This window comes from Nomascus leucogenys, chromosome 13 (assembly GCF_006542625.1).
Source record: "Nomascus leucogenys isolate Asia chromosome 13, Asia_NLE_v1, whole genome shotgun sequence".
In the NCBI taxonomy this organism is placed as follows: Eukaryota; Metazoa; Chordata; class Mammalia; order Primates; family Hylobatidae; genus Nomascus; species Nomascus leucogenys.
This window is the reverse complement of record NC_044393.1, coordinates 27,856,283-27,883,093: the sequence shown is the minus strand read 5'-3', so window position 1 is coordinate 27,883,093 and position 26,811 is coordinate 27,856,283. Positions and strand designations below refer to the sequence as shown.

General features: G+C 49.2%; 1 protein-coding gene across 26 annotated transcripts in view; it reads left to right on the top strand.

Moving 5' to 3' along the window:
- Positions 1-26,811, top strand: part of EPB41L1 (erythrocyte membrane protein band 4.1 like 1) — a 140,476-nt gene that overhangs the window by 69,781 nt on the left and 43,884 nt on the right. For all 26 annotated transcript variants that reach the window (XM_030826843.1, XM_030826838.1, XM_030826837.1 and 23 more), the window contains 8 exons: positions 11,306-11,496; positions 13,085-13,249; positions 15,496-15,600; positions 16,160-16,202; positions 19,756-19,831; positions 22,593-22,811; positions 25,153-25,240; positions 25,819-25,971. In XM_030826843.1, coding sequence (XP_030682703.1) covers positions 11,320-11,496; positions 13,085-13,249; positions 15,496-15,600; positions 16,160-16,202; positions 19,756-19,831; positions 22,593-22,811; positions 25,153-25,240; positions 25,819-25,971 — 1,026 coding nt within the window. In that variant the 5' untranslated portion in view covers positions 11,306-11,319. The remainder of the gene's footprint in view (positions 1-11,305; positions 11,497-13,084; positions 13,250-15,495; positions 15,601-16,159; positions 16,203-19,755; positions 19,832-22,592; positions 22,812-25,152; positions 25,241-25,818; positions 25,972-26,811) is intronic.

Here is a 26,811-nt window from a genome sequence, read left to right as displayed (position 1 = left end):
GCCACCTGGGAAATAAGCTCACCTACTCCGTGTGGCCCTTGTGCAGCTCAAATAAGATAAAGCCCAAAAGACAGCCAGCACTTTGCCCGGCTCTCAGAGGATACCCTGCTAGCGGGAGGTCTCTCTCTGCCTTCTGCAGCGTCATCAGGATGGGCCAGATGGGCCAGATGGGACGCATTTCTCCATTTTGATGCTGTTACTCTGCAGTTCTGTGCTGTCACGTGGTCCCCAGCCCACCACTGCACATCAGCCTGAGGCTCCCCGGTGGCCCATGAAGCTTTTGGGCAAGAAGCCAAGGCTGATGGGTGGTGGCCTTTTCACATTGTTTGGTCTAAAGTGGTGTCCGTGGGTACTGCAAGCCTCTGACAAATTGCCATTTCCCCACTGCCATGTACAAATCCAAGCACCAGACAGGATGACTGCAGACCCAGCTCCCTTTTTGATCCTTTTGGCCTGGCTGTGAAAGTGGCCTGAGGTCTCAGAGGCAGCTCTCTCAGCCTGTACCCTCCATCCTTTCATTCACGTCCATGCAGACGTTATCACTCAAGGAAGTGAGTGTTCCATACTGGGAAAATCCCCTTGAGAAGTCACATCATCTCCAGCAAGTGAGAGAAAGAATAAGCCCTAATAGGCACTGTTTCTGGTATTTTTTTCTTGTAATTCTTCTTTTTTCTTTTCTGACTCCGAAAGTAATACATGCTCATAGTAGAAAATTGAAAAATACAGAGAAAAAGGCCCCTATTTCCTTCTCCAAGGGAAGGCTATTGTTAACATTTTAGTCTTTGGACTTAATTGGAGAGTAATATTTCTGGAGCAAATATTTCTAATATTCTGGTACGTGTTTAGTGTTTTACAGGCATGATCTGATTCCATTTTCACAGTAAGCCTGTGAGGTATGTAAGTTTATCATCATGACTTTACAGATGAAGAAACTGAGGCACAAAGAGGTTAAGGGGCTTCCTTTACGGTTCCCTTGCCTTCCTTGACTTCTTAGCCTATTCTGCCTCTTCTCAGGCTCCCCTCATCCTAAATGAGCATCAGGTGGTGGATCAGTCAGATTCTGACAGGAAACAGAATTCTACTCAGATGCTTCACCTGAGGAGATGTTAATAAAGGTGTGAGCATGGTGAGGGGAACCCACACGGGATGGTGAGGCACCCACAACTAACAGTGACAGAAGGCATTACCAGCTCTCGGCCTGAATGAGCAGGAGGAAATGGTGTTACCTGAATTCCGTGACTGGTAGAGGTGGGCAGGGAGCTGTCGCAGAGGGGCTCAGCCACCACCAGGACCACAGAGAGAGAAATTGGGGAAGATACACCCAGGATCTCTCTCCTTCCACCTTCTGAATTCCTGCCAGTGCCTTCTTCTTTATTATTTTTTTTAAGACAGAGTCTCTCTCTGTTGTCCAGGCTGGAGTGCAGTAGCATGATCTTGGCTCACTGCAACTTCCACCTCCCAGGTCTGCCTCAGCCTCCCTAGTAGCTGGGACTACAGGCGCCTGCCACCACACCCAGTTAATTTTTATATTTTTAGTAGAGACAGCGTTTCACCTTGTTGGCCAGGCTGGTCTCAAACTCCTGACCCCAAGTCATCCACCCACCTTGGCCTCCCAAAATGCCGGGATTACAGGCGTGAGCCACTGTGCCTGGCCCCTGCCAGTGCCTTCTATTGGCCAAATGGAACCAGAAGCCAGGAGGCAAGGGAGCTCAAGGGACAGTCCAATGGGCCAGCCTCCTGCTTCTTCAAGCAGGTCATGGATCTGGGGGTGCACATGGAGACTAACAACCCAGGCGACATGGTTGTAGGGAGATGGGAGAGACATGTCCCCTGACTTCCCAGAAAGAAAGAGTTGTCTTAGTAACTGATTTTTAAAAACATCATTCAAAACAAGAGACTTTTTTTCTGCCTGGGAGTCTCTTGGTGTTCTGGTGTCTCCTCCCTCCCCTGCCCCCCATCTCCTCTCTCACCTGGTTCAGAATTTCCAAGAACACCTGGGCAACAGTCTTTGGTGTCATCGGTGTGCAGGGTTTAGAAGAGACAGCCTTGCTTGCACGATACATGTGGCTGTGTGTGTTCTCATGTTGTTTCACTGCTGTGCCTATGCATGCAAAGACATGCTTCTTGTGTACATGTCATAAGCATCTATAACATAGTCTCCTCTGTATCCAGCAGGATATTAACTTTTTATTTATTTATCTAATTTTATTTTTTTGAGATGGAGTCTTGCTCTGTCTCCAGGCTGGAGTGCAGTGGCATGATCTCAGCTCATTGCAACCTCTGCTGCCCAGGTTCAAGCAATTCTCCTGTCTCAGCCTCCCGAGTAGCTGGGACTACAGGAGCATGTCACCATGCCTGGCTAATTTTTGTATTTTTAGTAGAGATAGGGCTTCACCATGTTGGTTAGGCTGGTCTCGAACTCCTGACCTCAGGTGATCCACCCCCCTCAGCCTCCCAAAGTGCTGGGATTACAGGTGTGAGCCACTGCGCCCGGCTCTTTATTTATTTTTGAGACAGAATCTCACTCTGTTGCCCAGGCTGGAGTGCAGTGGTGCGATCGAGCTCACTACAACCTCTGCCTCCCAGTTTCAGGCAATTCTTCTGCCTCAGCCTCCCAGGTAGCTGGGATTACAGGCACGCACCACCACGCTTGGCTAATTTTTCTGTTTTTTCTAGGAACAAAGTTTTACCATGTTGGCCAGGTTGGTCTTGAACTCCCGGCCTCAAGTGACTCACCTGCCTTGGCCTCCCAAAGTGCTGGGATTACAGGCATGAGCCACCGTGCCTGGCCCAGGACGTTAACTTTTGTATCTCAAAGTCCTTCCATTCTCTATAATAGCCTTGATCTCCATGGCCTTCCTCTGATGTGGAGGACAGGGTCTCTCATCCCTGTTTGACACATGAGGAAACTGATGCTCAGAAAGGGGAAGTGGCCGGGTGTGGTGGCTCACACTTGTAATCCCAGCACTTTGGGAGGCCAAGGCAGGTGGATCTCCTGAGGTCAGGAGATCAAGACCAGCCTGGCCAACATGGTGAAACCCTGTCTCTACTAAAAATACAAAAATTAGCTGGGCGTGGTGGCATGCACCTGTAATCTTAGCTACTCGGGAGGCTGAGGCAGGAGAATTGCTTGAACCAGGGAGGCAGAGGTTGCAGTGAGCCAAGATTGTGCCACTGCACTCCAGCCTGGGCGACAGAGCGAGAATCCATCTCAAAAAAGAAAAAAGAAAGAGGAAGTGACCTGCCCAAAGCTGATCAGATCGGAAGTGGAAGCACTGAAGCAGCAGTGGTCCTGATTCTGAGTTCAGCTCTTCCCAGTATATTTCCTTTTCAATCTTGGGAAGTCTTTCTTTAGCCAGCCCCAACCCTGGGAGAAATCAGTACAGCGTGAGCCCCCTGAGGTTGCTGGAATGCCATACAGTGGGAAGAACTCTGGAGTCAGAGATACCTGGCACAGCCTTATGACCTTGGACAAATCCATTTGCCTCTTTGAGCGTGTGCATCCTCATTAGTAAAATGAGGAGAATAATATCAGGACTTTGGATGGAAACATCAGGTGTTGAGATAAAATAAATCATCAGGAGAGGCAGGCTGGCTGGTAGCCACAAAGGCTCCCAAGGTGAATGCAGCCCAGGTCTCCATCCTCAGTTGGGTAAACTAGAAGTTGTCTCTTTGTGTTCTATCCATCAGTCATCCATGTGTTCAACCTTTTATCCATCTACCCCTCCATCTGATGCCAAATCTGCTGAATGTGAATTCTGGCACTGCTGTTTACTAGCTGTGTGACCTGGGGCAAGTTCCTTAACTTTTCTGCTTCAGTTTCTTCTTTTGTAAAATAGGGATAATAAGACTGCCTATTACCCATTATAGGTTATTGTGAAGATGAAGTGAGTTCATTGATGTAAAGTACTCAGATCAGTGCTTAGCAAATAGCAGACTACAAATGATAATGTTGTTTTTATTTATCAAGAACTGCGCTGAGCCCTGGGGATAATGACTAACGAGACAAAATTCTTATCTTTATGGAGTTCATTTTGGAAGGAGGGATAAAAAGAAATAAGTAAATCAATCAGTGATAGAAGATCAGTTTGTGACAATTACTATGAAAACCAACCACCCAGCCGGGTGTGGTGGCTCACACCTGTAATCCTAGCACTTTGGGAGGCCAAGGTGAGCGGATTGGCTGAGCTCAAGAATTCAAGATCATCCTGGGCAACACGATGAAACCCAATCTCTACTAAAATACAAAATAATTAGCTGGGCGTGGCTGTGTGCGCTTGTAGTCCCATCTACTGGGGGGGGGCCGAGGCAGGAGAATTGCTTGGACCTGGGAGGTGGAGGTTGCAGTGAGCTGAGATCACGCCACTGCACTCCAGTCTGGGCAACAGAACGAGACTGTCTCCAAAAAAAAAAAAGAAAAAGAAAACCAACCACCCAACCCAGATGCTTGCTTAATGGATTCGAAGTTTCTGTTTGGGGTGATAAGAATTTTTGGAAATAGATAGTGGTGATTTTTGCACAACATTGTGAATGTAATTAATGCCTCTGAATTGTTACCCTTAACAATGGTTAAAATGGCAAAATGAAACAAAAACAAAACAATCTAGCATGCTGTAACCAAAAAAACAGGGGAAGGGACCTAAATAAATTAGACAGGGTGGTCAAGGGGCACACGGATTCACAATCTGAAGGTGGGAGCTGCCAAGCTGTCCATGCAGAGGGAACATTACAGACAATCATTAAGGACAAAGCCCCAAAGCCTTGCACGGTCAAAAAACAGACGGAAAGCCAATGTGACAGGCTCATGGTGATGGTGGCAGCGTGGGGAGGGAATAGGAGACCAGTAGTGGTGGGAGCTGATGCCGAAAAGATGGGCAACAGCCATACACAGAGGTCTGTAGCTTTGATAAAGAGTTTGTGTTTTATTTTAATGGGAGGCCCTTGGGGGTTTTAAAGAGGGCATCCGGCTGGGCGAGGTGGGTCATGCCTGTAATCCCAGCACTTTGGGAGGCCGAGGCGGGCGGATTGCCTGAGCTCAGGAGTTCAAGACCACCCTGGGCAACATGGTGAAACCCCCATCTCTACTAAAAATACAAAAATTAGCTGGGCATGGTGGTGGGTGCCTGTAGTCTCAGCTACTCGGGAGGCTGAGGCAGGAGAATTGTTTGAATCCAGTAGGTGGAGGTTATAGTGAGCCGAAATCATGCCACTGCACTCCAGCCTGGGCCACAGAGCGAGACTCCATCTCCAATAATAATAATAATAATAATAACAATAATAATGAATAATAAATAAAGAGGGTGTCCATTGAGAGTTTTGGAAAGATTCTTATGGCTGCTTTGTGGATAGTAAACTCTAGGAGGGCCCAAGTGGTCACAGGGAGACCATGGAGCAGGCTGGGGCAGCTCTCCTGGAACAAGCTGATAGTGGCTTAGATTTATGCAGTTGCAATGGTGATGGAGAAAAGGAGCAAATCCAAGTTACTGGACTCAGAGATGCTGACTCATGCTAACCCTGGTTAGAGGGCCTGATGTATAAACCGGCTATCAGTTGATTCATTTTTAAGGAGTGGTTTCACTGCCAGGCTGAGTGGATATTGCCTCATCTGGGCTAGGACACCCTCTCCCTGCAGGCCACCTGGATAAACAGCCACAGGTGAGAAGGCTGCTGAGTGACCCTGGAAGGTGAGCTAGAGGAGCCAGAGGGTGGTTAGGGTGTTGAAGAGCCTCAGATGCTGACAGTCTGCTGGGCCAGCCCCAGCCCAGGCAAGCATCCCTGGCCTCACTGAGTCCCTTTCCCCTAGACAGAGCAAGTATGGGCGCTGTCAGCATTTACTTCTCTGGCTGACCTTTCTCTTTTCTAATCCTGTGCATTAGGCTTTTCATATGTTAGTGTCATCAGTCTGGCCCTGCTGGCCTCTGTCTCTTAGAAACATCTCTTTCTCCATTTGTTGTGGGTGGACACTTCTGAACTCCTGTTCTCAGGCCCCTCCTCACTGCAGCTTCCCATTACTGCTGGTAATTATAGACCCTACGTCTCAGGCTTGTTTTATTGGGTATATACCATGCTAAGTGCTTTTTTTTTTTTTTTTAGATGGAGTCTTGCTCTGTTGCCAGGCTGGGGTGCAGTGGCATGATCTCGGCTCACTGCAACCTCCGACTCCCCAGTTCAAGCCATTCTCCTGCCTCAGCCTCTCGAGTAGCTAGGATTACAGGCACATGCCACCATGCCCAGCTAATTTTTGTGTTTTTAGTAGAGACAGGGTTTCACCATGTTGGCCAGGATGGTCTCTATCTCCTGACCTTGTGATCTGCCCGCCTCGGCCTCCCAAAGTACTGGGATTACAGGTGTGAGCCACCACACCGGGCCACTAAGGGCTTTCTCTGTGTTATTTTCCTAAATCTCCTTCGCCATCCTGAGAGGGAGGGAGGAGTGTCTCTGTTTTATAAAACAGGCAACTCAGGGCCAGGCATGGTGGCTCATGCCTGTAATCCTAGCACTTTGGGAGGCTGAGGCGGGTGGATCATGAAGTCAGGAGTTCGAGACCGGCCTGGCCAAGATGGTGAAACCCCGTCTGTACTAAAAATAGAAAAATTAGCTGGCTGCGGTGGCGGTCACCTGTAATCCCAGTTACTTGGTAGGCTGAGGCAGGAGAAATCGCTTGAACCCAGGAGGCAGAGGTTGCAGTGGGCTGAAATCGCTACACTCTAGTCTAGGTGACAGAGCAAGACTCTGTCTCAAAAAAAAAAAAAAAAAAGTGGCAACTCAGGCTCAGAAAATTGAAGTCACTTGTCCAAGGTCACAGAGTGAGCAAGCATTGGCACTAGGCTTTGGATCTGGGTCTGCCTGACTCCAAAGCCTGTGCTGTGAAGCACTGAGCCACAGGGCCGCCTGCTCTACCTCCCTTCAAGAGGTCCATGAATGACTGTATGAAGTCTCTAGCCCTGAGCCTGGCTGGCAGCAGCGCTTAGTGTTGGGATCTCTGTCCTTCTCCTGCACAGAGATGCTTCTGACTCTTGCAAGGCTCCCAGCCCCGTCACTCCTCCCAAGCTCCAACCAGTTCCTCCTTCCAGGCTGTTTGGTGCTCACCTCTATAGGCTTCTCACTCTGAAGTGCCAGAGTGTCAAGGTCTCCTCTCTATCCCCTGCCCAACCCCCTTCTTCCCATCTCTGGGCATTTGCCCACATGGTGACTCAGCTCAAATGCTCTCCCTGCATCTCCTGTCTAAATGGCTCCCTTTTTTCAACACCTAATTCCACCTTCACCTCCCCACCCTAGAAGCTTCCTTTGGGAACTCCAGGCTATAGTCCATATCACCAGGTCCCCAGACTCTGCTGAGAGGCTGAAACATACATGGCAAATCCAAATCATCTCCTGCATGAGTGTTTAGCCATTTCCTGGGTGAGCATCCTCTTCCCACACTGCAGCCAGCTCCTCGGGAAACAGCACGTGCTTCCCTCCAGGGGCCACTACAGTGCCTGGCCCGGCCTAGCCGCACAGCAGGCTCCATCAGTCTGTGCTCACCTGGGCCTGGGCGGAACCATGCCCACATGACAAGCTATGTCAGAGCCAGGGCCAGGCCCTTGGCTCCCTTTCTGTGGCCTAGTGAGAGAACCATGCTGTTATCCTTGGATTTGTGAAATAAAGGTTTCATCATAGATTTTTTTTAAAGATGTTATTTTTGATTTATAAATTTTTAAGAGGTTTAAACAGATTTTATCTCCTTCTCATACTGCCATACCAAGCCATGTGCCTCAGAAAAATTTCTTTTTTGACCTCTAACTTAAACTCATTCAAGGAATCTCCAAGTATAGTAGCAAAACCAAGAACTACAGTTAAACAGAAGAAAAAATAATAATCTGTCTTCCCACCACCCAGAAATAACTATAGTTAATACTTTGCTGAATTTTCTGTATCTGTGCATGTGTATTCATTAACATAGAGCTAATCCGTACAAACTGTTGTGTATCATGCTTTTTTACTCAAATCTTTTCCATGATTTTTGACGTTTTTTTCTTTAACTCTCTAGAGTGGATAAGCCATCATTTCTCTCACTAGCCCCTGGCCATGGAATGCAGAGGTGGCTCCTGCCACGTCCTTGGTGTCCAGCCTGAGCCTGAGTACTTTCTCCTTTGGGGGGTTCTGTTGGGGTTTGCTTGAGGCAGCCAAGTACAGTGGAGAGAAGGCAGACCTAGAGTTAGGATCTGGGGAGTCTGGAGGCTGGGGAGGGAGGAGAGTGGGCGGAGGAACCAGGGAAACCTGGTTTCTGAGGAAATGACTGTCAGTCATCTTTTTTGCTCACTGGGTCTCACCTGTAAAGGAAGAGGAGTAGATTGAATTATCTCAAAAATTATCTCAAAAGGCATCCAGCTCCTCTTCTCTGTCATTCTGGGAGTGCCAGGCATTTGCTGCCAGCGGGCTCTGCTGGAGACCCAGGCAGAGGAAGACTGGGATATTTATTTAAGGTTGCTTTCCTGGCTGTTTCAAGAAACCTCAGGCCCAGGAAAAGTTCCGAGAGTGTGAGCTGAAATCAGATTGAGGCCATCAGAGAGGGAGGAGTGGAAGTGTCTCCTGGCTGTCTGGGCCCACGAAGGGTCATGTGGATTCTGCATCTCACAGCAGAAAACACACAGATGAGTCTGTGATGCTTTTTTTTTTTTTCTTTTTAAGCAAAATTATTTTGCAGGCAGTTATTTTAAGGGTTCTTGCCTATAGGCCTTATCTGGCATTATGACCAGTATCCTTAAGTGCAGGCTCAGAAAAGATCCTGAGCCCGGTGTACTGGTGTCATTTGGACCCTTCCAAGGCTGTGGGCTCCCCTAGAGCAGCTCTCATTGCTTTGTATCCTGGCCTGGAGTCAGCACTCATTGTCCCGTAAGTGACAGAGAGCCTTTATTTAACTATGGCTTTAAGTTATACCCGTAAGGCACAGAGTAGTGGCTTGAGTGGAAAGCATTTCTGGATGTGGAGGAGGTGATGGGGACCCAGGCCTTCCCTTCCTCCTCATCTTCCTTCTTAATAGAAGCATCAGTAACAACAAACCCTCTCATTTGTACTCCAAGCCTCCACGTAAAAAGCCTTTCTGCCATTATCCACTCTGTGGGGGGCTGAGGATGTTCAGGGCCCCAGAGCTCTCCTGTGCCTGAGTGGGATGCTCAGGGTCCCTGGCTTTTTAGCCAGTGCTCTTAGCTTTGGGCCAGGCTGATGCCCACTGAGATGCAGGGAGAAAAACCGAAAAATGAAAAGGAAGTGTGGGGCGGGGGACCTGGAACACTTGGCTAGCCCAGGGTGGATGCTGTGTCTGTCTGTCTGTCTGTCTGTCTGTCTATCAGAGGTCTCCCACGATGGATGGTGCAGGGGAGAGGGCGTGCCAGTCTAGCCTGAATCTCTCTCATGTAATATGATAGATTTAGAGGAAGGGCCTGGACTCAGGGGTGAGGGTTCCTGCTCATTTCTATTTCCCTGGTTTTAGCTTCAAAGCTTTTTTTTGAGGATCTGTTGATTGGGGGCAGGAATGGGTGCATCTGATGCCCCTCCGCCACCCTACCTTTCCAAAAAGCCAAGTTGTACGTTTAAAAAAGTACATATGTATATTTTATTTATTTATTTTAATTTAATTTTATTTTTTTGAGATGGAGTCTCACTCTATCACCCAGGCTGGAGTGCAGTGGCTCAGTGAAACCTCTGCCTCCTGGGTTCAAGCGATTCTCCTGCTTCAGCCTCCCCAGTAGCTGGGATTACAGGCATGCATCACCACATCCAGCTAATTTTTGTATTTTTAGTAGAGACGGGGTTTCACCATGTTGGCCAGGCTAGTCTCGAACTCCTGACCTCAGGTGATCTGCCTGCCTTGGCCTCCCAAAATCCTGGGATTATAGGCATGAGCCGCTGCTCCTGGCCTATGTGTGCATATTTTAAAAGATAAAAGTAGTTCCAAAACATATAAAGTGAAAAGTGAAGTTTTCTCTCTTATGTCACCTGGTTCCCAGGTATCTCTTTCATTTTCCTTTACCCACTTCTGCCTTACCAACCTCTCTTAACATTGGTAAGTATCCTTTCAGACCTTTTACTAAATGTGTGCAAACACAAACATATGTTGTTGAGGTTACTGTTTTGTTTTTCTTTTTTCTTTTCTTTTTTTTTTGGAGAAGGAGTCTCACACTGTTGCCCAGGCTAGAGTGCAGTGGTGCAATCTCAGCTTACTGCAACCTCCGCCTCCCAGGTTCAAGCGATTCTCCTGCCTCAGCCTCCTGAGTAGCTGGGATTACAGAAGTGCGCCACCACACCTGGCTAATTTTTGTATTTTTGGTAGAGACAGGGTTTCACCATGTTGGCCAGGTTGTCTTGAACTGCCAACCTCAGGTGATCCGCCCTCCCCGGCCTCCCAAAGTGCTAGGATTACAAGCATGAGCCACTGCGCCTGGCCTGTTTTGCTTTTCAAACATAAAAATGAGACCATGCCATTCTCTCTCTCTCTCTCTCTTTCTTTCTGTAACTTGCCTATTCCAGCAGAATAGCTGGGCAATGGGTCCTTGACTCTCTGAAATCTCCTCATTTACTGCTGAAAGGGGAAAATGACAAGAATAGTTTATCCCGGAAAGCATTTCTCTACGTTGCTCATGTTTTGGATGAGTCTGAGAGAGGTGAAGTGACTGCCTCATTTGTGGCCAACTCGGGGACTGAGCCTGTTCTTTTGACTTTTACATTGTCAAGGCTGTGCGTTTTTTTGTTTTGTTGTGTTGTGTTTTGTTTCGAGTTTCTTCCTGTCATTCTCTTTTTGGATCTATTCTGTGAAGTTAGCAGGGCAGGAATTATTGAAGCTTGGGGCATGAAGAGGTGTGTCCAGCTTCAGCACTGGAAAGGTCTGGAACCCAGGGTTCTTTTAGTTAAATTCTGTGCATCCAGCTTTGCTGAGGGTCTACCAAGCGCCAGGTGAGGTGGCTGGAGAGACAGCCTGGCTTGGGCCCTGCCTGGAGGCGGTCACTGGTGGCCCCATGTGCTCCTGGCAGAGCAGGGCTCCCTGGAAGGGCTCATCATCCCTATGAAAGGCCCAGAGATTAGAGTCCCTGAAGAGCTGCAGACACGGGGTGGGAGGGGTGCCTGTGACCTCGGCCACTAACCCCTCACCTCCCATGACCCTCCCTCCTCCCCACTTCCTCTGTCTCTCCCTCCCTCCTCCCTTTGCCCTGTGACTCTTTGTCCGTTTGCCTCCATCTGTCTCTCTCTGCGTGTGGTTCCTGCCCCTTCTTGCTGTCATACCATTGCTGTCCCTCCCTGTCACATGATCTCCTTCATGCCAATGCAGGCGTGCTGGTCACCATGACAACAGAGACAGGCCCCGACTCTGAGGTGAAGAAAGCTCAGGAGGAGGCCCCGCAGCAGCCCGAGGCCGCCGCCGCTGTGACCATCCCTGTGACCCCTGCAGGCCACGGCCACCCAGAGGCCATCTCCAATGAGAAGCATCCATCCCAGCAGGACACGCGGCCTGCTGAACAGGTGTGTGCCCGAGAGCATGGGCGTCCCTTTCCTGCCCAGACCATCCTCCAGGTCCAGTTCTTAGGGCCCCAGTATTTTTTCAGGAGGGAGGAAAGAAGGAAACTAAGATTTGTTAGTGACCCGTTACATGCCAAGCACTGTACTGGGAGCATTGTAGTTATTTTATTTTCTTTTTTGCGACAGGTCTCACTCTGTTGCCCAGGCTGGAGTGCAGCCTCAATCTCCCAGGCTCAAGCAATCCTCCTGCCTCAGCCTCCTGAGTAGCAGGGACAACAGGCATGCACCACCACACCTGGCTAATTGTTTTAACTTTTTTTTTTATTGACTTGGAGTCTCGCCCTGTCACCCAGTGCAGTGGTGCCACTGCACTCTTGGCTCACTGCGACCTCTGCCGCCCGGGTTCAAGCAATTCTCCTGCCTCAGCCTCCTTAGTAACTGGGATTACAGGCATGCACCACCACACCTGGCTAATTTTTATATTTTTAGTAGAGACAGAGTCTCACCATATTGGCCAGGCTGGTCTCAAACTCCTGAGCTCAGGTGATCCACCTGCCTCGGACTCCCAAAGTGATGGGATTACAGGTGTGAGCCACTGCGCCTGGCCATAATTTTTTTTTTTTTTTTTTAACTTTCAGTGGAGATGAGGTCTCGCTATGCTGCCTAGACTGGTCTCAAACTCCTAGGCTCAAGTGATCCTCCCACCTTGGCCTCCCAAAGTGCTGGGATTACAGGTGTGAGCCACCACGCTTGGCCCATTGTGGTCATTTTAAAATTTTATTCTCTCAGACTAAAGAGGGTAGCTACTAACTCCCCCATTTTACACTTGGGGAAACTGAGCACCAGCAGGATAAAATGAGTTATCCAAAGTCACATTGCCATAAAGTAACAGAGGTGAAGACAAATCTAGATCTGATTTTGAAGCCTGAGTTCTTTCCATTTATTTTCCTACCCCTGAACCTGTCTGTTCTAGCTTGGCCAGCCCCATGTAACCCCAGAGCAAAACCCATTGCCCTAAAGCTACAACAGACTCACCTCGTCATCTAATTAACACCTTCCTTAATTCATGACAGGCCTGGAGGGGGCAGGGACTTGGCCAGGATCACTGAGGGCGTCAGCAGTGGAGTTAGGACCCGGGGCGGGCGGCGGCGGGGCAGGTCTCTGGCCTTTCTCCTCTCCTTTAACTCAGTACACAGCTCCCAGACTCCTGCTAGATCCAGTGACAGACAAAAAGAAGGAGACCAGATGGATGCTGTGATGAGTCATGTGCTGCTCTAGGGAGACAGGGCAGCTCTGGCCACTGGCTTTGGTTTCATGGGATGCTCCTGCCTCAGAGGATGGCTATGGCAGCAGTAGCCTGCAGGGAAGATGGGGACCCCTCACATGAGGCCACCCATTGTGCATGGAAGCCCTGGCTCTCCTCGTGTACACACCAGCCATAGACCCTAGTTGCCCTGTGGGTCTCAGATGGCAGTGACTTTCATTCTGGGGTCTGTCTTGGCCCCAGATGCCTCCATATTGCTTCTTACTTATATAAAAGGCCATGGCTTAAAACTCACTGGGCAAACTATTCCCTTGCTTGGTCCTGCAGAGCCTAGACATGGAGGAGAAGGACTACAGTGAGGCCGATGGCCTGTCGGAGAGGACCACACCCAGCAAGGCCCAGAAATCGCCCCAGAAGATTGCCAAGAAATACAAGAGTGCCATCTGCCGGGTCACTCTGCTTGATGCCTCCGAGTATGAGTGTGAGGTGGAGGTAGGGGAGCACTGAGTGCCATATGTCCCGTCCCCGGTCGGCCAGCCTCAGGTCCAGGGCAGTCTCCTGTGTGTACCCAGCCTGGGCCAAACCAGAGGAGTCCTGGACCAGCCACAGTGTCCAGAGAGATGACCTGGCTTGGAGCTCCTTTGTACAGATGGTGGCACCAAAGCCTGGAGAGAGTGGTTATGATTGCAAATAGAATTAGACGAGGTACAGGGCTGGCACCAGGGGAAGATTTTGCAGGGTGACTATACCTTGGCAAGAATGCCACCATGTAAGGGCTGATCTACAAACAGTAGACCTGGGAACTGGGCTCCCCTATTCACCCAGGAGAGACTGACATTTACATTAGAATCATTTTTATATACTGGGTGGAGAGAGGGCTCCTCCCTTCCTAGTGAATATCCCTGTCCAGGGCACCATCTCAAGTCTCCAGGACAAACTAGTCACCTGAGGGTTCTATGGCAAGCCCATCACCCCATCACAGGGAGGCGGCCCATTGGGAGGATGTCACCCAGGCTGTGTAGAAACCCTGTGGTATGGCCCTGCCCCATGGTGGTGACATAGCAGATGCCTCCTTCTAGGGTTGGCCCTCCTGGCCTCACATTTAGGTCTCCTTTTCCTGTATAGGTTCTGACTCCCGCCCTAATTCTGAGCTCTCGCTTGCCTCCTCTGTGAGCCCTTAGAGGTTCTACCCCTGCCGAGGCAGCATTCTTGGCCCTTCTCCGCATGTGTGAAAGGGCTCAGAGGGTGTCCTTGCTACTGAGATTTATAGGAGCTGTCCCCTTTTCTCTCCCATACCCTGATTTTAGGGATGTGACTTACTCCTGAGCGCTGGGAAGCTGAGTCCCTCTTCTCTATAGGGTTTTGTTTTGTTTTGTTTTTATGTGCATGTATTTTTTCTTTCTTTCTTTCTTTTTGTTGTTGTTGTTGTTGTTGTTGAGATAGAGTCCTGCTCTGTTGCCCAGGCTGGAGTGCAGTGGTGCGATCTTGGCTCCCTGCAACCTCGAACTCCCAGGTTCAAGCAATTCTCCTGCTTCAGCCTCCTGAATAGCTGGGATTACAGGTGCCCGCCACCATACCCGGCTAATTTTTGTATTTTTAGTAGAGACAGGGTTTCACCATGTTGCCCAGGCTGGTCTCAAACTCCTGGCCTCAAGTGATCTGCCTGCCTTGGCCTCCCAAAGTGCTGGGATTACAGGCATGAATCACTGCACCCGACTGTGTATGTATTTTGTCTATAGAAAGATTTCACCTTCCCTGCTCCTGAGACAAAGGAAAGGGCTGTCTTCTATGTCCTCTCTCCTACCTTGATGGGCCCCAAGATGCCATTTCTGCCTGTCCTAGAAGTGCACAAAGCGTTTGACTGAGGCCAGGTCCTCTCTCTCTGATGATCTCCAGGTTCAGGAATTCCTTGTCAGGCTTGGTCCCGAGGGCCCAGCCAAACCTTACAGGGGTCTCACTCCCTCTCCAGAGTCCCTGCCTCTTTGGGTGGTGACTGCTTCCTGTTCCCCTGCCATGTGATCCCCTTATTGGTGCTCATCTTTACCCCTGTGGGTTTGGAGTGCCCAGTCGGGTTCTCGGCTTCGTCATTCTGAATGGTGGTTCAGAGAGGCCCAAGCCTAGCTCTACAGGAGTGGGAGGAACCTACCTGGCCCTAACAATGGTACTTCCAGCAGAAGCTGATGGAGGCCCCATGAGCCTCTGTGAAACCTCACTGGCTGTGGGGAAGGGAGTGGTGGGCTAGCCTGGGCTGCCCTGGATTTCACTCAGGGAAGGGAGGGTCACACTGCGACCCTGAGTCCCAAGCCCTCCCCTTCTCCCCCTGCCCGCTTCTGTCTTATTCCAGGGGCGGCTTCTCTTCCTCTCACACCCAAAGCTTAGGACTAGGTTTTCTGCTCCTTCGGTCTAAGTTAGCCTCCTTCTCCTAATCACTAAAAAGGAAGGAGAAAGCCGTCACTTCCTATGCCTTTCATTTCAACTTCTTCCCAAGCAAGCTCAAGGTCCAGAAACCCCCACCAGAACTTGGAAGAAGGCCATCAAGGAGGTGGCCATTGTTGCCACCCCGAGGATCCCTTAGGACTCAGAGGGCAGAGCCAAGTGGGTGGCAGGAGCACTGCATTCCTGTCCAGACGCCAAAAGGCCCTTGGGGTTTTTGAGTTGTGCTGGTGGAGCCGAGGGTATCTCCCAGCCTCACCCTGGGGTGTGCTTCAGCCTCACAGCTTCTCTGCTTCCCTCCTTAGAAACATGGCCGGGGCCAGGTGCTGTTTGACCTGGTCTGTGAACACCTCAACCTCCTAGAGAAGGACTACTTCGGCCTGACCTTCTGTGATGCCGACAGCCAGAAGGTACCTGGGCTAGGGAGCAGGGTGGGACCTGCTCTTCCGTTAGGCCCCTGTAATCCTGGCCACCCCCCACAGCATCCATTAGTGCTCAAATCATTAAGCATCTTCTGTTTGCATGTCCCCAAGGCTCAGCCAGCCCTATCCACCTGCGGTTCCCTGTCTCAGCCATTTCTTGGTGACATACAGGTCACCCCCAGATGAGAATTTGGGCTGCTAGCGTTGCTGGGGGAGCTGAGGAGCTCCCTGCTAGAGCCTCTCCCCACCCTTGGGAGGCTCTGAGTTTCCTTCTTCCTGCCAGTCCCATTGCAGGTGCATCACCTGCTCACTGGGACTGCCTCAGGGCAGTGGCAGCTCCGGGGCACTGGGTCCAAGCCTGGTGGTGAATCCTGGCCCCATTCCCCTTACCTCCTAGTCCCAAGGAAAAGGAAGCAAGAGGCTTAGCCAAGGAAGGGCGTTCCCCACAAGGGGCTGCTGACCGGCCATTTCAGGATATTTCTCTCTCCCAGCCCAGTCAGGTTCTTTCCTGCGTCTTCCCTCTGAAGATCTCTATCTTTTCTTTTAGAACTGGCTGGACCCCTCCAAGGAGATCAAGAAGCAGATCCGGAGTGAGTGGCTGGTTGTGTTTGGGGAGGTGGGTGGGTAAGGGGATTCCAGGCCATGAGAGCCCCCTTTGTATTGCTCTCTCCTCCTTTGGAAAGTGCATTTCAGGCCAGGCGTTGTGGCTCACCCCTGTAATCCCAACACTTTGCGAGGCTGAGGCGGGTGGATCACTTGAGGTCAGGAGTTTGAGACCATCCTGGCCAACATGGGAAAAGCCTGTCTCTACTGAAAAAAATACAAAAATTAGCTGGGCGTGGTGGCGGGTGCTTGTAATCCCAGCTACTCGGGAGGCTGAGGCACTGGGACTGCCTCAAGCAATTCTCTTGGACCCGGGAGGCAGAGGTTGCAGTGAGCTGAGATCACACTACTGCACTCCAGCCTGGGCAACAGAGCAAAATGTCATCTCAAAAAAAGAAAAAAAAGAAAAAAGAAAATGCATTCAGATCCAGGAGTCCATGTACTTCACATTGGCAGATCTTGGGAAAAGCCAGAGCGGGAAGGACAAGTCTAAGGCCCAGAGAAGAGAAACAACTGTGCAGAGTCACACAGCAAGTTAGCAGAGGAATCATAAATACATTCAGGATGTCAGCTCTAGAAGGGACCTGCAGAGCCATCTAGGACAAAGGACAAGCAGATGGGCTGGAAACAGCCAGCCTTCTGTCCAGGAATGGTGTAGTCTTCAGTAAGCACCAACCCTTTCCTCAGAGGCCCAGAGAGAGGCAGTTATTACCTGAGGTCACAGAGCCAAATGTTGGCTGAGCCAGGTCTTGAGCCCTGGTCTTCTAACACCATCCTGTGCTCTTTTCAAGGCCTGGGGTGAAGGCAGATGAGCAGGCCAACAACCTGTCCTTTCTGGCCCAGAGACAGAAAGCATGTCGGGAAGGGATGGGGCAGCTCCCAAATGGCAGAAGGGGGTGGTAGATGGCCTCAGCAAGGCAGCCTGAGCAGTTGGAGACCTGGGGCCTCGAGGCGGAGATGCCTCCACCCAGGACCCCTCCCCCTTGGTTGGTCTCTCCTGAACTCCCTGGTCCCCTGGCTGAAAAGCTGTAGCTGAGCCTGTTGCCATGACAGCAGGCAGCTGGGCCCAGGGATGCCAGCTGACTCTGCAGGAGGGGGCTCGAGGAATTCTTCCCGTAGGTTCTGTCAGTTGGAGACAAACAGGCAGGCACACAGACAGAGTGCAGTCCTCGGGGGGCTGACAGATCCTCTGCCTGGGCTTCAGGCTGTCCCCCAGGAGCCCCAGCCTGGCTGGGAGGCCTGTCTCTCATGACTAAAGGGATCGGAACACATACAGGCAGCCAAGTGTGTGGTGTTTAGTCAGGACCATGAGCTTGGGAAAGACAGGTGGCTGGACCAAATGGTCAGGTCTCAGCATCCCTCCCAGAGGTGGCCTGTAGCCCCTGCCAGCATAGCCCAGGCCTGGTGGATGTCACTCCTTGTAGCCATCCCAAGTCATCAAATAATAGTCTCGATCCCTAGCAAGCACCTTATCCAGGAGAGCCACAGTCTCTGCCTCTACCCCTGTAACTTCCAGCCATTTATCCTCATCCTACCTTCTGGTGCCCCAGTGGAGCAATTTTTTGCCCTCTGTGACAGCATCTCAGCCTTCTGAAGGTGGCGCCATTGGTCCTTGTGGCCTGAGCTTCAGAGTTGGGTGTATCTCCTCCCAAACCTCAGTGCACCTGGGGCAAGGTAGAGCAAAGTAGGGCACCTGGGACAAGCTCTCCACCTCTCTGGGACCCTGCTTCTCCTTGGCCAGTGGATTAGTAGTTCTTGCCTCATGAAGTGGGGGTGACAGTTCAATGACATACATATGGACAGCACCAAGCACATAGTAGGTGCTCAGTAGCTGTTTTCTTTTTGCTTCCCTGAGGCAATCTGGTGTGATGGTTAAGCAGACAGACACTGAGGCCAGACTGCCTGGATTTGAATGTTAACTTCATCTGCTTCTTGTGTTGACTGTGCCTTGGTTTCCTTCTCTGTAAAGCAGGGTAATGCTAGTACTTGTATTTACATTGTTGTGAGGGTTAAATGAGTATTACATGTAGAATGGTGCCTGCACACAGTAGCACCCAGTATGTATTAGCTATTTATTATTATTATTGATTATTACCATTATTATTCCTGAGGTAGGAATTCCTGAGACTATTGTTATTCCTTGGAGCTGCTCTTTCCAAGGAGTCGGTGTGGTCAGGAGCCTGGGCTCCGGGGCCAGATGGCCAGAGTTAGGATCCCCATTCTCTACCACTGACTAGCTGAGTGACCCTGAGAGAGTGACTTAACCTCTCAGAATTCATCTATAGAAAAGAAAGTCAACTTCAGGATGATTATGAAGATCAAACCCCTATACATGTGCATAAAGTTCTTAGCAAGCACAGTGACTGGCATCTAGTAAGAGTTTGAGATGTGACATCTGTATGGTGCAGATGGTGGTTACCGCAGAGACAAGGATGGTAGTGACGATGTGGCCTCCAGTGGTCCATGACGACAGCCCTGCCATGGATGGGCCTCACTTTCTCACTTTGTCAGGGGCCATTTTGAGCCTGGAACCTGAAATGTCCCAGGGGTGGTCTGACCATTGTTGCGGATATGTAGACTTTCGCTAATTTTGTCCAGTACCTCATATCTACCTGCCTTCATCCCCTCTCAAGTGGCCACCCCTTCTCTGGGCTTGCAGAGCTTGCTTCCAGCTATAACCTCAGCCTTTATTCCCCTGCGTATCTTCTTAGATGTGTACCATTGGTTTTTCACATCTAAGTGTGGAGGTTAGCATTTATTCCCCTAAAATATCCCTTTGTTACCTTTAGCCCATTATATTTGCCTTTTAGGTCTTGTTTATAATCTAATCCTGTCATCTGAGATGGAGTCAACATGATACAGGGCAGAGTTTTCCAACATGTGTTCTGAGAAACATTAATCTTTCAGGATGCTCTGTGAAAAATGGATACAACAGATCAAATCATTTTTGGAAATTCTTGAATGCATGTTCCCCTCAGAGAGTTGCAATGCACAGTGGCAGGGTGAGGGCTTTGACAAGTCCAAATTTAGGAAACCTGTTTAATGTGGTATTATCTAGACTTTTTTCTTATCATTAACATCCTGTGACCCAGACTAGGGTGTAGACCAAGGAGCCAGGTGGCCTGGGTTTGAACCCCAGCATTGCCACCTCCAAGCAGGGTAACCTTGGGCTGACTAGTTTACTGCCTGGGCCTCAGCGTCTTCATCTATAAAATGGGGCTAATCATAGGGCTTACTCATGGGGTTGTGGTGAGGTTTACTGAAGTAATGTTTGTAAAGCAGTTAACAGTGTGCCTGGCATGCAGCGTCAGTTTTCTTTCTTTCTTTCTACCTTCCTTCCTACTGCTAGCTCACAAGTCTCTCAACCTGGGCCTCAGTTTGCTAATCTGTCAAATGGGAATAATGTTCCAGCCTTCCTGATTGGATTGTCCCGAGATTATAGATGGGAGAAAACTTTGAAAAACTGCCCATAGGATGGTGCATCTGGACCACCCAGTGGGGTGTTAGGGCCTCACTGATCTCTCTCCCATCTCCTCTCAGGTAGCCCCTGGAATTTTGCCTTCACAGTCAAGTTCTACCCGCCTGATCCTGCCCAGCTGACAGAAGACATCACAAGGTGAGGGCTGTGGAGGGAGAGACAGGTGTGCTGGCTGTGTGGGACTATGGATGAGGGCCCCTGGCCCTGGGGACACAGGCAGTATGTGATAGCAGCTGCAAATGCAGTCGTCTACCAAGGTCAGGCAGACAGCATCATACACAGGAAGCCGACTCATTGTAAGAAACACAGTGATGCAAGCACAGTGGTCAGTGGCAGCTGACCCTTGACGTCAGAGGAGGAGGTATCACAGGGAACTGTGGGGCCCCTTGTAGATTTAAGAGGACAGAAGCCACCTAAAACTGTTGCTTTTCCCCTCCGGGCCATCATTGTCATGTAGGAATTGGGCCTGATTGTTGAAACGAACCTAGAGATTAAAGAATATAAACCACAGTTCTAAATGTTGGCAGCAAATGTAAACTTTAAAAAAACATAGCATGGGCCATCTCTGGGTGGGACATACCAAACCTGTGTGAAGGCTGCTGTGCTGGGTGAGCCACCAGTTTGCAGCATTGGGAATATGGAGGGGACAGAATGGGATTCCTTTGAACATAGGACTTTGGTCTGCATGCCACTCTGTGCACACGTCAGGCACGTGGAAGTCAAGTGGGGCTTGGGACTCCTCACAGAGAAAAGCCTGGGCTGTTGGGGCAAGCGTGGACTGTGTGTGCAGTCTCGTTGTGCCTCAGGGCCAGTAGATAACATGGCCTGAAGATTGGAAATGAGTGCAAAGCATCCTTCAGGATGGGAGCTTCCGTGGGGTTATCGCATTTCTGGAAACCAGAACAGGGGGACGCCCTTCTCTTAAGCCCTTTCCAAAGAGATAGTCTCACTTCATGATATCCTGAGGCTGTGTCATCCAGGTGATGGGCCTTATACCCAACATAAAATACGGGCTTGGAGTTCCCCTACAGCAGGGGAAGGGCTCCTAAGCCAGCCCCTCTCTCCCATTGGGTCCCTCCTTCATCTTCATGTTGATTGCCTGTTTGCCAGGCCATCGACCAAGGTCAAGGTGCTGACTCTGGCCTTGGGAGATAAGACAGATATCCCTGGAACAGATCAGGCCTGGGCTTTGGCATCATTAGTCCTAGTTCTGGGCCCTGAGGTCAGGTGCGGGCTAATGTGGCAGCAGCAGGATCTGAAACTCCATTCCCAAGTGGACTGTGTAGGTTAGGCCAGCATAGCCTCAATCCCCCTGGTCTTCCCTACTGATACCTCTCCTGTTTGTGCCAGACCCTGGGCACTGTGCTTCCAGGGACACCAGGAGGGAAGTTAGGCCTGCCTAGCACAGATGGCCCCAGGAGATGGGTGCTATAGCAGCTGATTTCGCCAAAAATAGTCAGGCCCGAAATAAACTGGTCAAAATGACAAATTGATTGAAATGAAAGATTGGTCAGAATATTTGGCAGTGATTTCTGAATTTTGAGACTTTTGGACAGAATGCCCATAAGCCTGTGATGTTTTAGCTGCTACTGATTCTGAGTCTATGCCTTGGCCCTGGGTGCACACTGAGGCTGCACATACTTTTTGCCAGGACTTCAGTTCTGACTGTGAAATAATGTCACCAAGTAGTAAGAATTATATTAAGTAAAAGATACTTAAAAGAAAAAAGCCCAGATGTGGTGGCTCACACCTGTAATCCCAGCACTTTGGGAGACAATGGCAGGAAGATTGCTTGAGACCAGGAGTTTGAGACCAGTCTGGGCAATATGGCGAAACCCTGTCTCCACAAAAAATACAAAAGTTATCTGGGCGTGGTGGCATGTGGCTATAATTCCAGCTACTCAGGAGGCTGAGACAGGAGAATCGCTTGAACCTGAGAGGCAGAGGTTGCAGTGAGCTGAGATCGCACCACTGCACTCCAGCCTGGGTGACAGAGTGAGACTCCATCTCAAAAAAAAAAAAAAAAGAAAAAGAAAAAGAAATAAGCAGTTGAAAAAAAATGGTGAAACAACAAAAATGGACAGGGAGGCATCGCTGGCTAAAAATGAAACTTTTTTTTTTAGTACATGGTAACCAAAAAAGCAATAAAAATGGTTTTAAATGGTTCTAAAATTGTAAAATCATCCAAGTGTGCATAAAAGTTATAAAAAATCATGGCCTGGTAGTTGGAAATGTTTCTTTAAATCAATTTGTTTTCAGACAATTTACTTAGAGCTGGAGGCAAAATAAGAAAGTTTTGGGAAAGCATTGGAAAGTAGGTTCATCTGGGACATGGAATACAATGTGAAAGTTAAAATGAATGGGGTAGAGTCACATGTACTGACATGGGAGGGCTCTAAGGCCTGGGTGTGAAAAAGTGAGCTATTAGAATCAGAGACAGCATTTGATGCCATTTACAGGTAAGAAACACCCACAAATCAAAACCACATACATTTCTGGTCATCAAGAGGAAATTTAGAGTCACCTCTAAAGTGTGAATTTTTCCACGACATGAATACAGTATATTACTTGTACAATTAAAACTGCATGACATTTTGTAATGGCCAAACCAGCAAAGTAGTCCTATTTAGCTTGAAATTGAGTTAGAAATTGAAAATGCTCTCATAATGGAAAACAAATCCCTCAAATTTAGAAATGCACAAAAATGCTTAAAGTCATGTGAAATGTTGCAAAACCATCTCATGAGACATACCCAGATTGTCAATATATGAAGCGCCAATGTCTACAAACATCCTTTTCTGCTGAGCTGTGTTCTGTTTGGTTCTAATGGACAGCTGTGCTTGGGGGATCTAGGGAGGAGTAGGGCCCTGTGCCCATGCTGGCTCTCCCCTATCTCCAGATACTACCTGTGCCTGCAGCTGCGGGCAGACATCATCACGGGCCGGCTGCCGTGCTCCTTTGTCACGCATGCCCTACTGGGCTCCTACGCTGTGCAGGCTGAGCTGGGCGATTATGATGCTGAGGAGCATGTGGGCAACTATGTCAGTGAGCTCCGCTTCGCCCCTAACCAGACCCGGGAGCTGGAGGAGAGGATCATGGAGCTGCATAAGACATACAGGTAAGAGGGTGCCAGCCAGGGCCTTCCGTGGCTCCTTGGCCAGTGGGAGCCTTCCTTGCAGGCCTGAATGTCCTAGGCCACCACATACTGTGCTGTTTGTATCCCACCTGGCTCTGCCCCTAGCTTGAGGTATATCTGAGAGCAAATCATCTCTGTAAATAGGAATGATAGTGACTGGCTGTGTGGCCTTGATGACCTTTTGGGACCCAAGTTTCTTAAGTTCCTCTATAGTTGTGATAATTCCCTGTCCTTGGCCTCTGAGAATAAGTTTATCTGCCAGCTGGAGAAAGTAATCGCTACTGTGTCTCTGAGTAAGTGTCCTCATGTCTAGATCTTGGTGTAGAGTTCAAAAGTTTGGACCCGAAAGCCAGCCTGCTAGGGTTCCTATACTGGCTCTGCCGCTTTCTAACTAGAGGATCTCAGGAAGCTCATTTCACTTCCTATGCTTTGGTTTCCTCATCTGTTCAAGGTGGATGCTGTTAAACCCACCTTGTAGGATTTCTGGGAAGCCTAAATAACACATATTAAAGGCACACTGCATGTTGGCTGTTAGTGTTGCTGTCTGTGGATCGAGGGGTTGAACAGTCGATCGTGCAGGGGAAAGTACCTCATTCCAGCAGTTGGACGATAATTAACTAGTGTGATTGTAGGCTGGTTATTTAACCTATCTAAGCCCCATTTTTCACCTGTATATGCACAAAGTTAGATTATCAGTGTCTCTCAACTATTGGCATTTGGGGCAGGAGAATTCATTGTGCAGAATGTTCAGCATCCCTGGGACCCAGTAAATGCCCATAACACCTTCTCAGTCATTGTAAAAACCCTGATACTCCCCTTTGCCATTGCTTCTCTACGGGTTCCCCTGGAGAGGAACCCTTGGAACTAAATGATTTGTAGGGTCCTTTTAAGCTGGAAGTATTCGGGGCTGTAAGTCCAGGATTGTTATGGGGACTCAATATAATTAATAATGTGAAGGTGCATTATAAACTGTAAAGTGCGGCACCCAGGGAAAGGAGTATGGTGATATTGTCTCATTACTATTGAGGATGGAGGGAATTAGGAGGCTTTTGTTCTGTGGGCGTCATCTGGAGAGGAGGGCTACAGTCAGATGTGGAGGGATCGTGTACATGGGGAAGAGCCTGCTGGGGTGTGACGAATGCTAGGTCAAGGGTGGCAAATGCTGTCTCTGAGTCGCACACTAACTCTGCTTTGTTAATAGTGACTGCTGTGGTGTTGTGTTGAGTAGGACACTGATTCCCTACAATGCCCAGGTTAGCACTGTCCACCTGGGCATAGGAATAGGGAGTAGTGGCCTGCCTGCCATCTATTTGTCATCCCTGTCCTAGATAGCAAGACATCTTAGGATTTGCAGAGTCATAATAATTCAGAGAAAGATGTTCAGATCAATATGGGCTGGAGAAATACTAAGGGCTATCCCTAAAGCTCTTTGGACCTAAAGCACACTGACATCTCGTGTCCAAGTATCCCACACAGCAGCCCAGAGGTAGACAGGTCACAGGAAACTGAGGCCTGGAGGATACACAAGACCTGTAATGAAGTGATTAGGAGCATAAACTCTGAAGTCACATTGTCGAGATTCAAATCCTGACTCTTCTCCTTCATAGCAGTGTGACCTTAGACAAGTTACTCAATGTCTCTGTGCCAGTTTTCTCATCTGTAAAATGAGAATAATAATAACACCTATCTTACAGAGTTGTTATGAGGATTCAGCGAGTTAATACGTGTAAAGTGCTTAGAACAGTAACCAGCACATAGTACTCAATAAATGTTTGCTGTGACTAAGTATAAAATGTCGTCCAAGTTTCCTGGCAGCCAAAGCAAAGAAGGAACTTGATTGATTACATAACTCTTCTTTTTGGAAAGGAGAACGTACACCTGTTCCTTAGGAGAGATTAAGTGGCTTCTGATACTAAATTCTGCAAGAAATATCCTATGTGGGTAATAATTTAGGAGCCCCTGGCTGGTTATAATGAACAATGTCCTTAACAATGGTTTTACAGTCATGGAAAAGTAGAATTTATAGCTCACAGTCAACTCAGTGGCAGAATGAGGCAAAAATCCTGACTCCCAGCTCAGCCCTTGTATGCTCCCTGGACTAACAAGACTGGACTTGAGCTTTGGCAGAAGTTGGGGGTTGGGTGGGCTGAAGTGGGAGTTAGGGTACACGCTCCTGCTCTGAGGGCAGAGGGAAAAGATTAGGGTGAGGCTCAGCCTATTTGACTTCCTAGAATCACGGGTTCTGATGGTGGATACCTTTGTACAGCAGGACTCAAGCCTGGGCCTTTCCCTTGGTCACCTGTGATCACTTTCTTTCCCTCAGGGGGATGACCCCGGGAGAAGCAGAAATCCACTTCTTAGAGAATGCCAAGAAGCTTTCCATGTATGGAGTAGACCTGCACCATGCCAAGGTACCACTGGCTTCCTGGGTTCCCCTAGTGTCTGGGTGGTGCCCCCAAAGAACTATCAGGCCTTTCCCTAGGGCTTGGTGTGCCAGACCCTGTGTTACCTCCAACTTGAAACCTTTTCTGTTCTCATTCTCATTCCTTGAAGTACCATAACCTTTTATTTTCTCATGATCTGTATCATTTGCTCCATGTATTTTATTTATGAACCTGTTTGAGCCACTGCTAGATTGGGAGCATTGTGAGAGAAAGATGTAGGCCTTAGTTTATTTCTGTATCCCTAGCACCTGGCACATAGCCTGGCACCAAGTGTGTGCCACTGAATATTTGCTGGGTGAATGAATGATTGATTGACAGAGCAAATGATCAAACAAGTGAGTGGGTGAAAAAATACCTAAATGGATGAGTGAATGACTGAATGACTACGGGAGGGATTAGTCAGTGGGACTCCAGTGTGGAGGCTCTAACCCTGCTCCTGAGAGCTCGTCACAAGCAGCGCACAGGGTGGTGTTTTCGGGGTGGGTGGCAGGCTGCCCCCAGGCATGGACCCCGGGCCTCCCATTCCATGGTCTCTTCTCATGCAGGACTCTGAGGGCATCGACATCATGTTAGGCGTTTGTGCCAATGGCCTGCTCATTTACCGGGACCGGCTGAGAATCAACCGCTTTGCCTGGCCCAAGATCCTCAAGATCTCCTACAAGAGGAGTAACTTCTATATCAAGATCCGGCCTGGGGAGGTGAGCCTGCCTTGGGGAAGCTCTCCTCCTCACCAGAATCAATTAGAACGGAGTGGACCCTGGCAGCTGGGCCTGGGCTGCCAACACACACACACACACACACACACACACACACACACACACACACACGCACACAGAGAGAGAGAGAGAGAGAGGAGCCTAAATAAAAGTATAACCACATATGGCCAGGTGCAGTGGCTCACACCTGTAATTCCAGCACTTTAGAAGGCCGAGGCAGGTGGATCACATGAGGTCAGGAGTTCGAGACCAGCCTGGCCAACATGGTGAAACTCCATCTCTACTAAAAATACAAAATTAGCTGGCACTGCACTCCAGCCTGGGTGACAGAGCAAAACTCTGTCTCAAAAAAAAAAAAAAGGAGAAAAAAAAAAGAAGTATAACTACATACATTCAGGTCACACAGATAAATGAATACATGTCTGTGTAAAGTTCATGTATTTAGGTGTTGTAAGTATGGAAGTTTGTACACATTTTAAGATACACAGACTCGACTACACACACAACACACACAAATGCAAACATGTATACATCTACACCTCTTTTCCTTCAATTCCCCACATCTCACCCATCAAAAAGCCCATTTGGTTGTACCTGTAGAATAAACATGAACCCATGTGCTTCTCTTCCTCTCTGTCACACCCGCCTCCAGCAGCCCCCATCTTTCACCTGTGCCTGTGAGGGCCTTCTCACTGCCCTCCCTTGCCTCTGGTGCTCTCCAGGCCATTTTCCTCATAGCTGCTAGAGAGATCTTAAAAAGTCCCTTAAATCAGATCATGGCAAGCCCACTGCCCCTTCCCACCCACACCCTTGCTTACACCT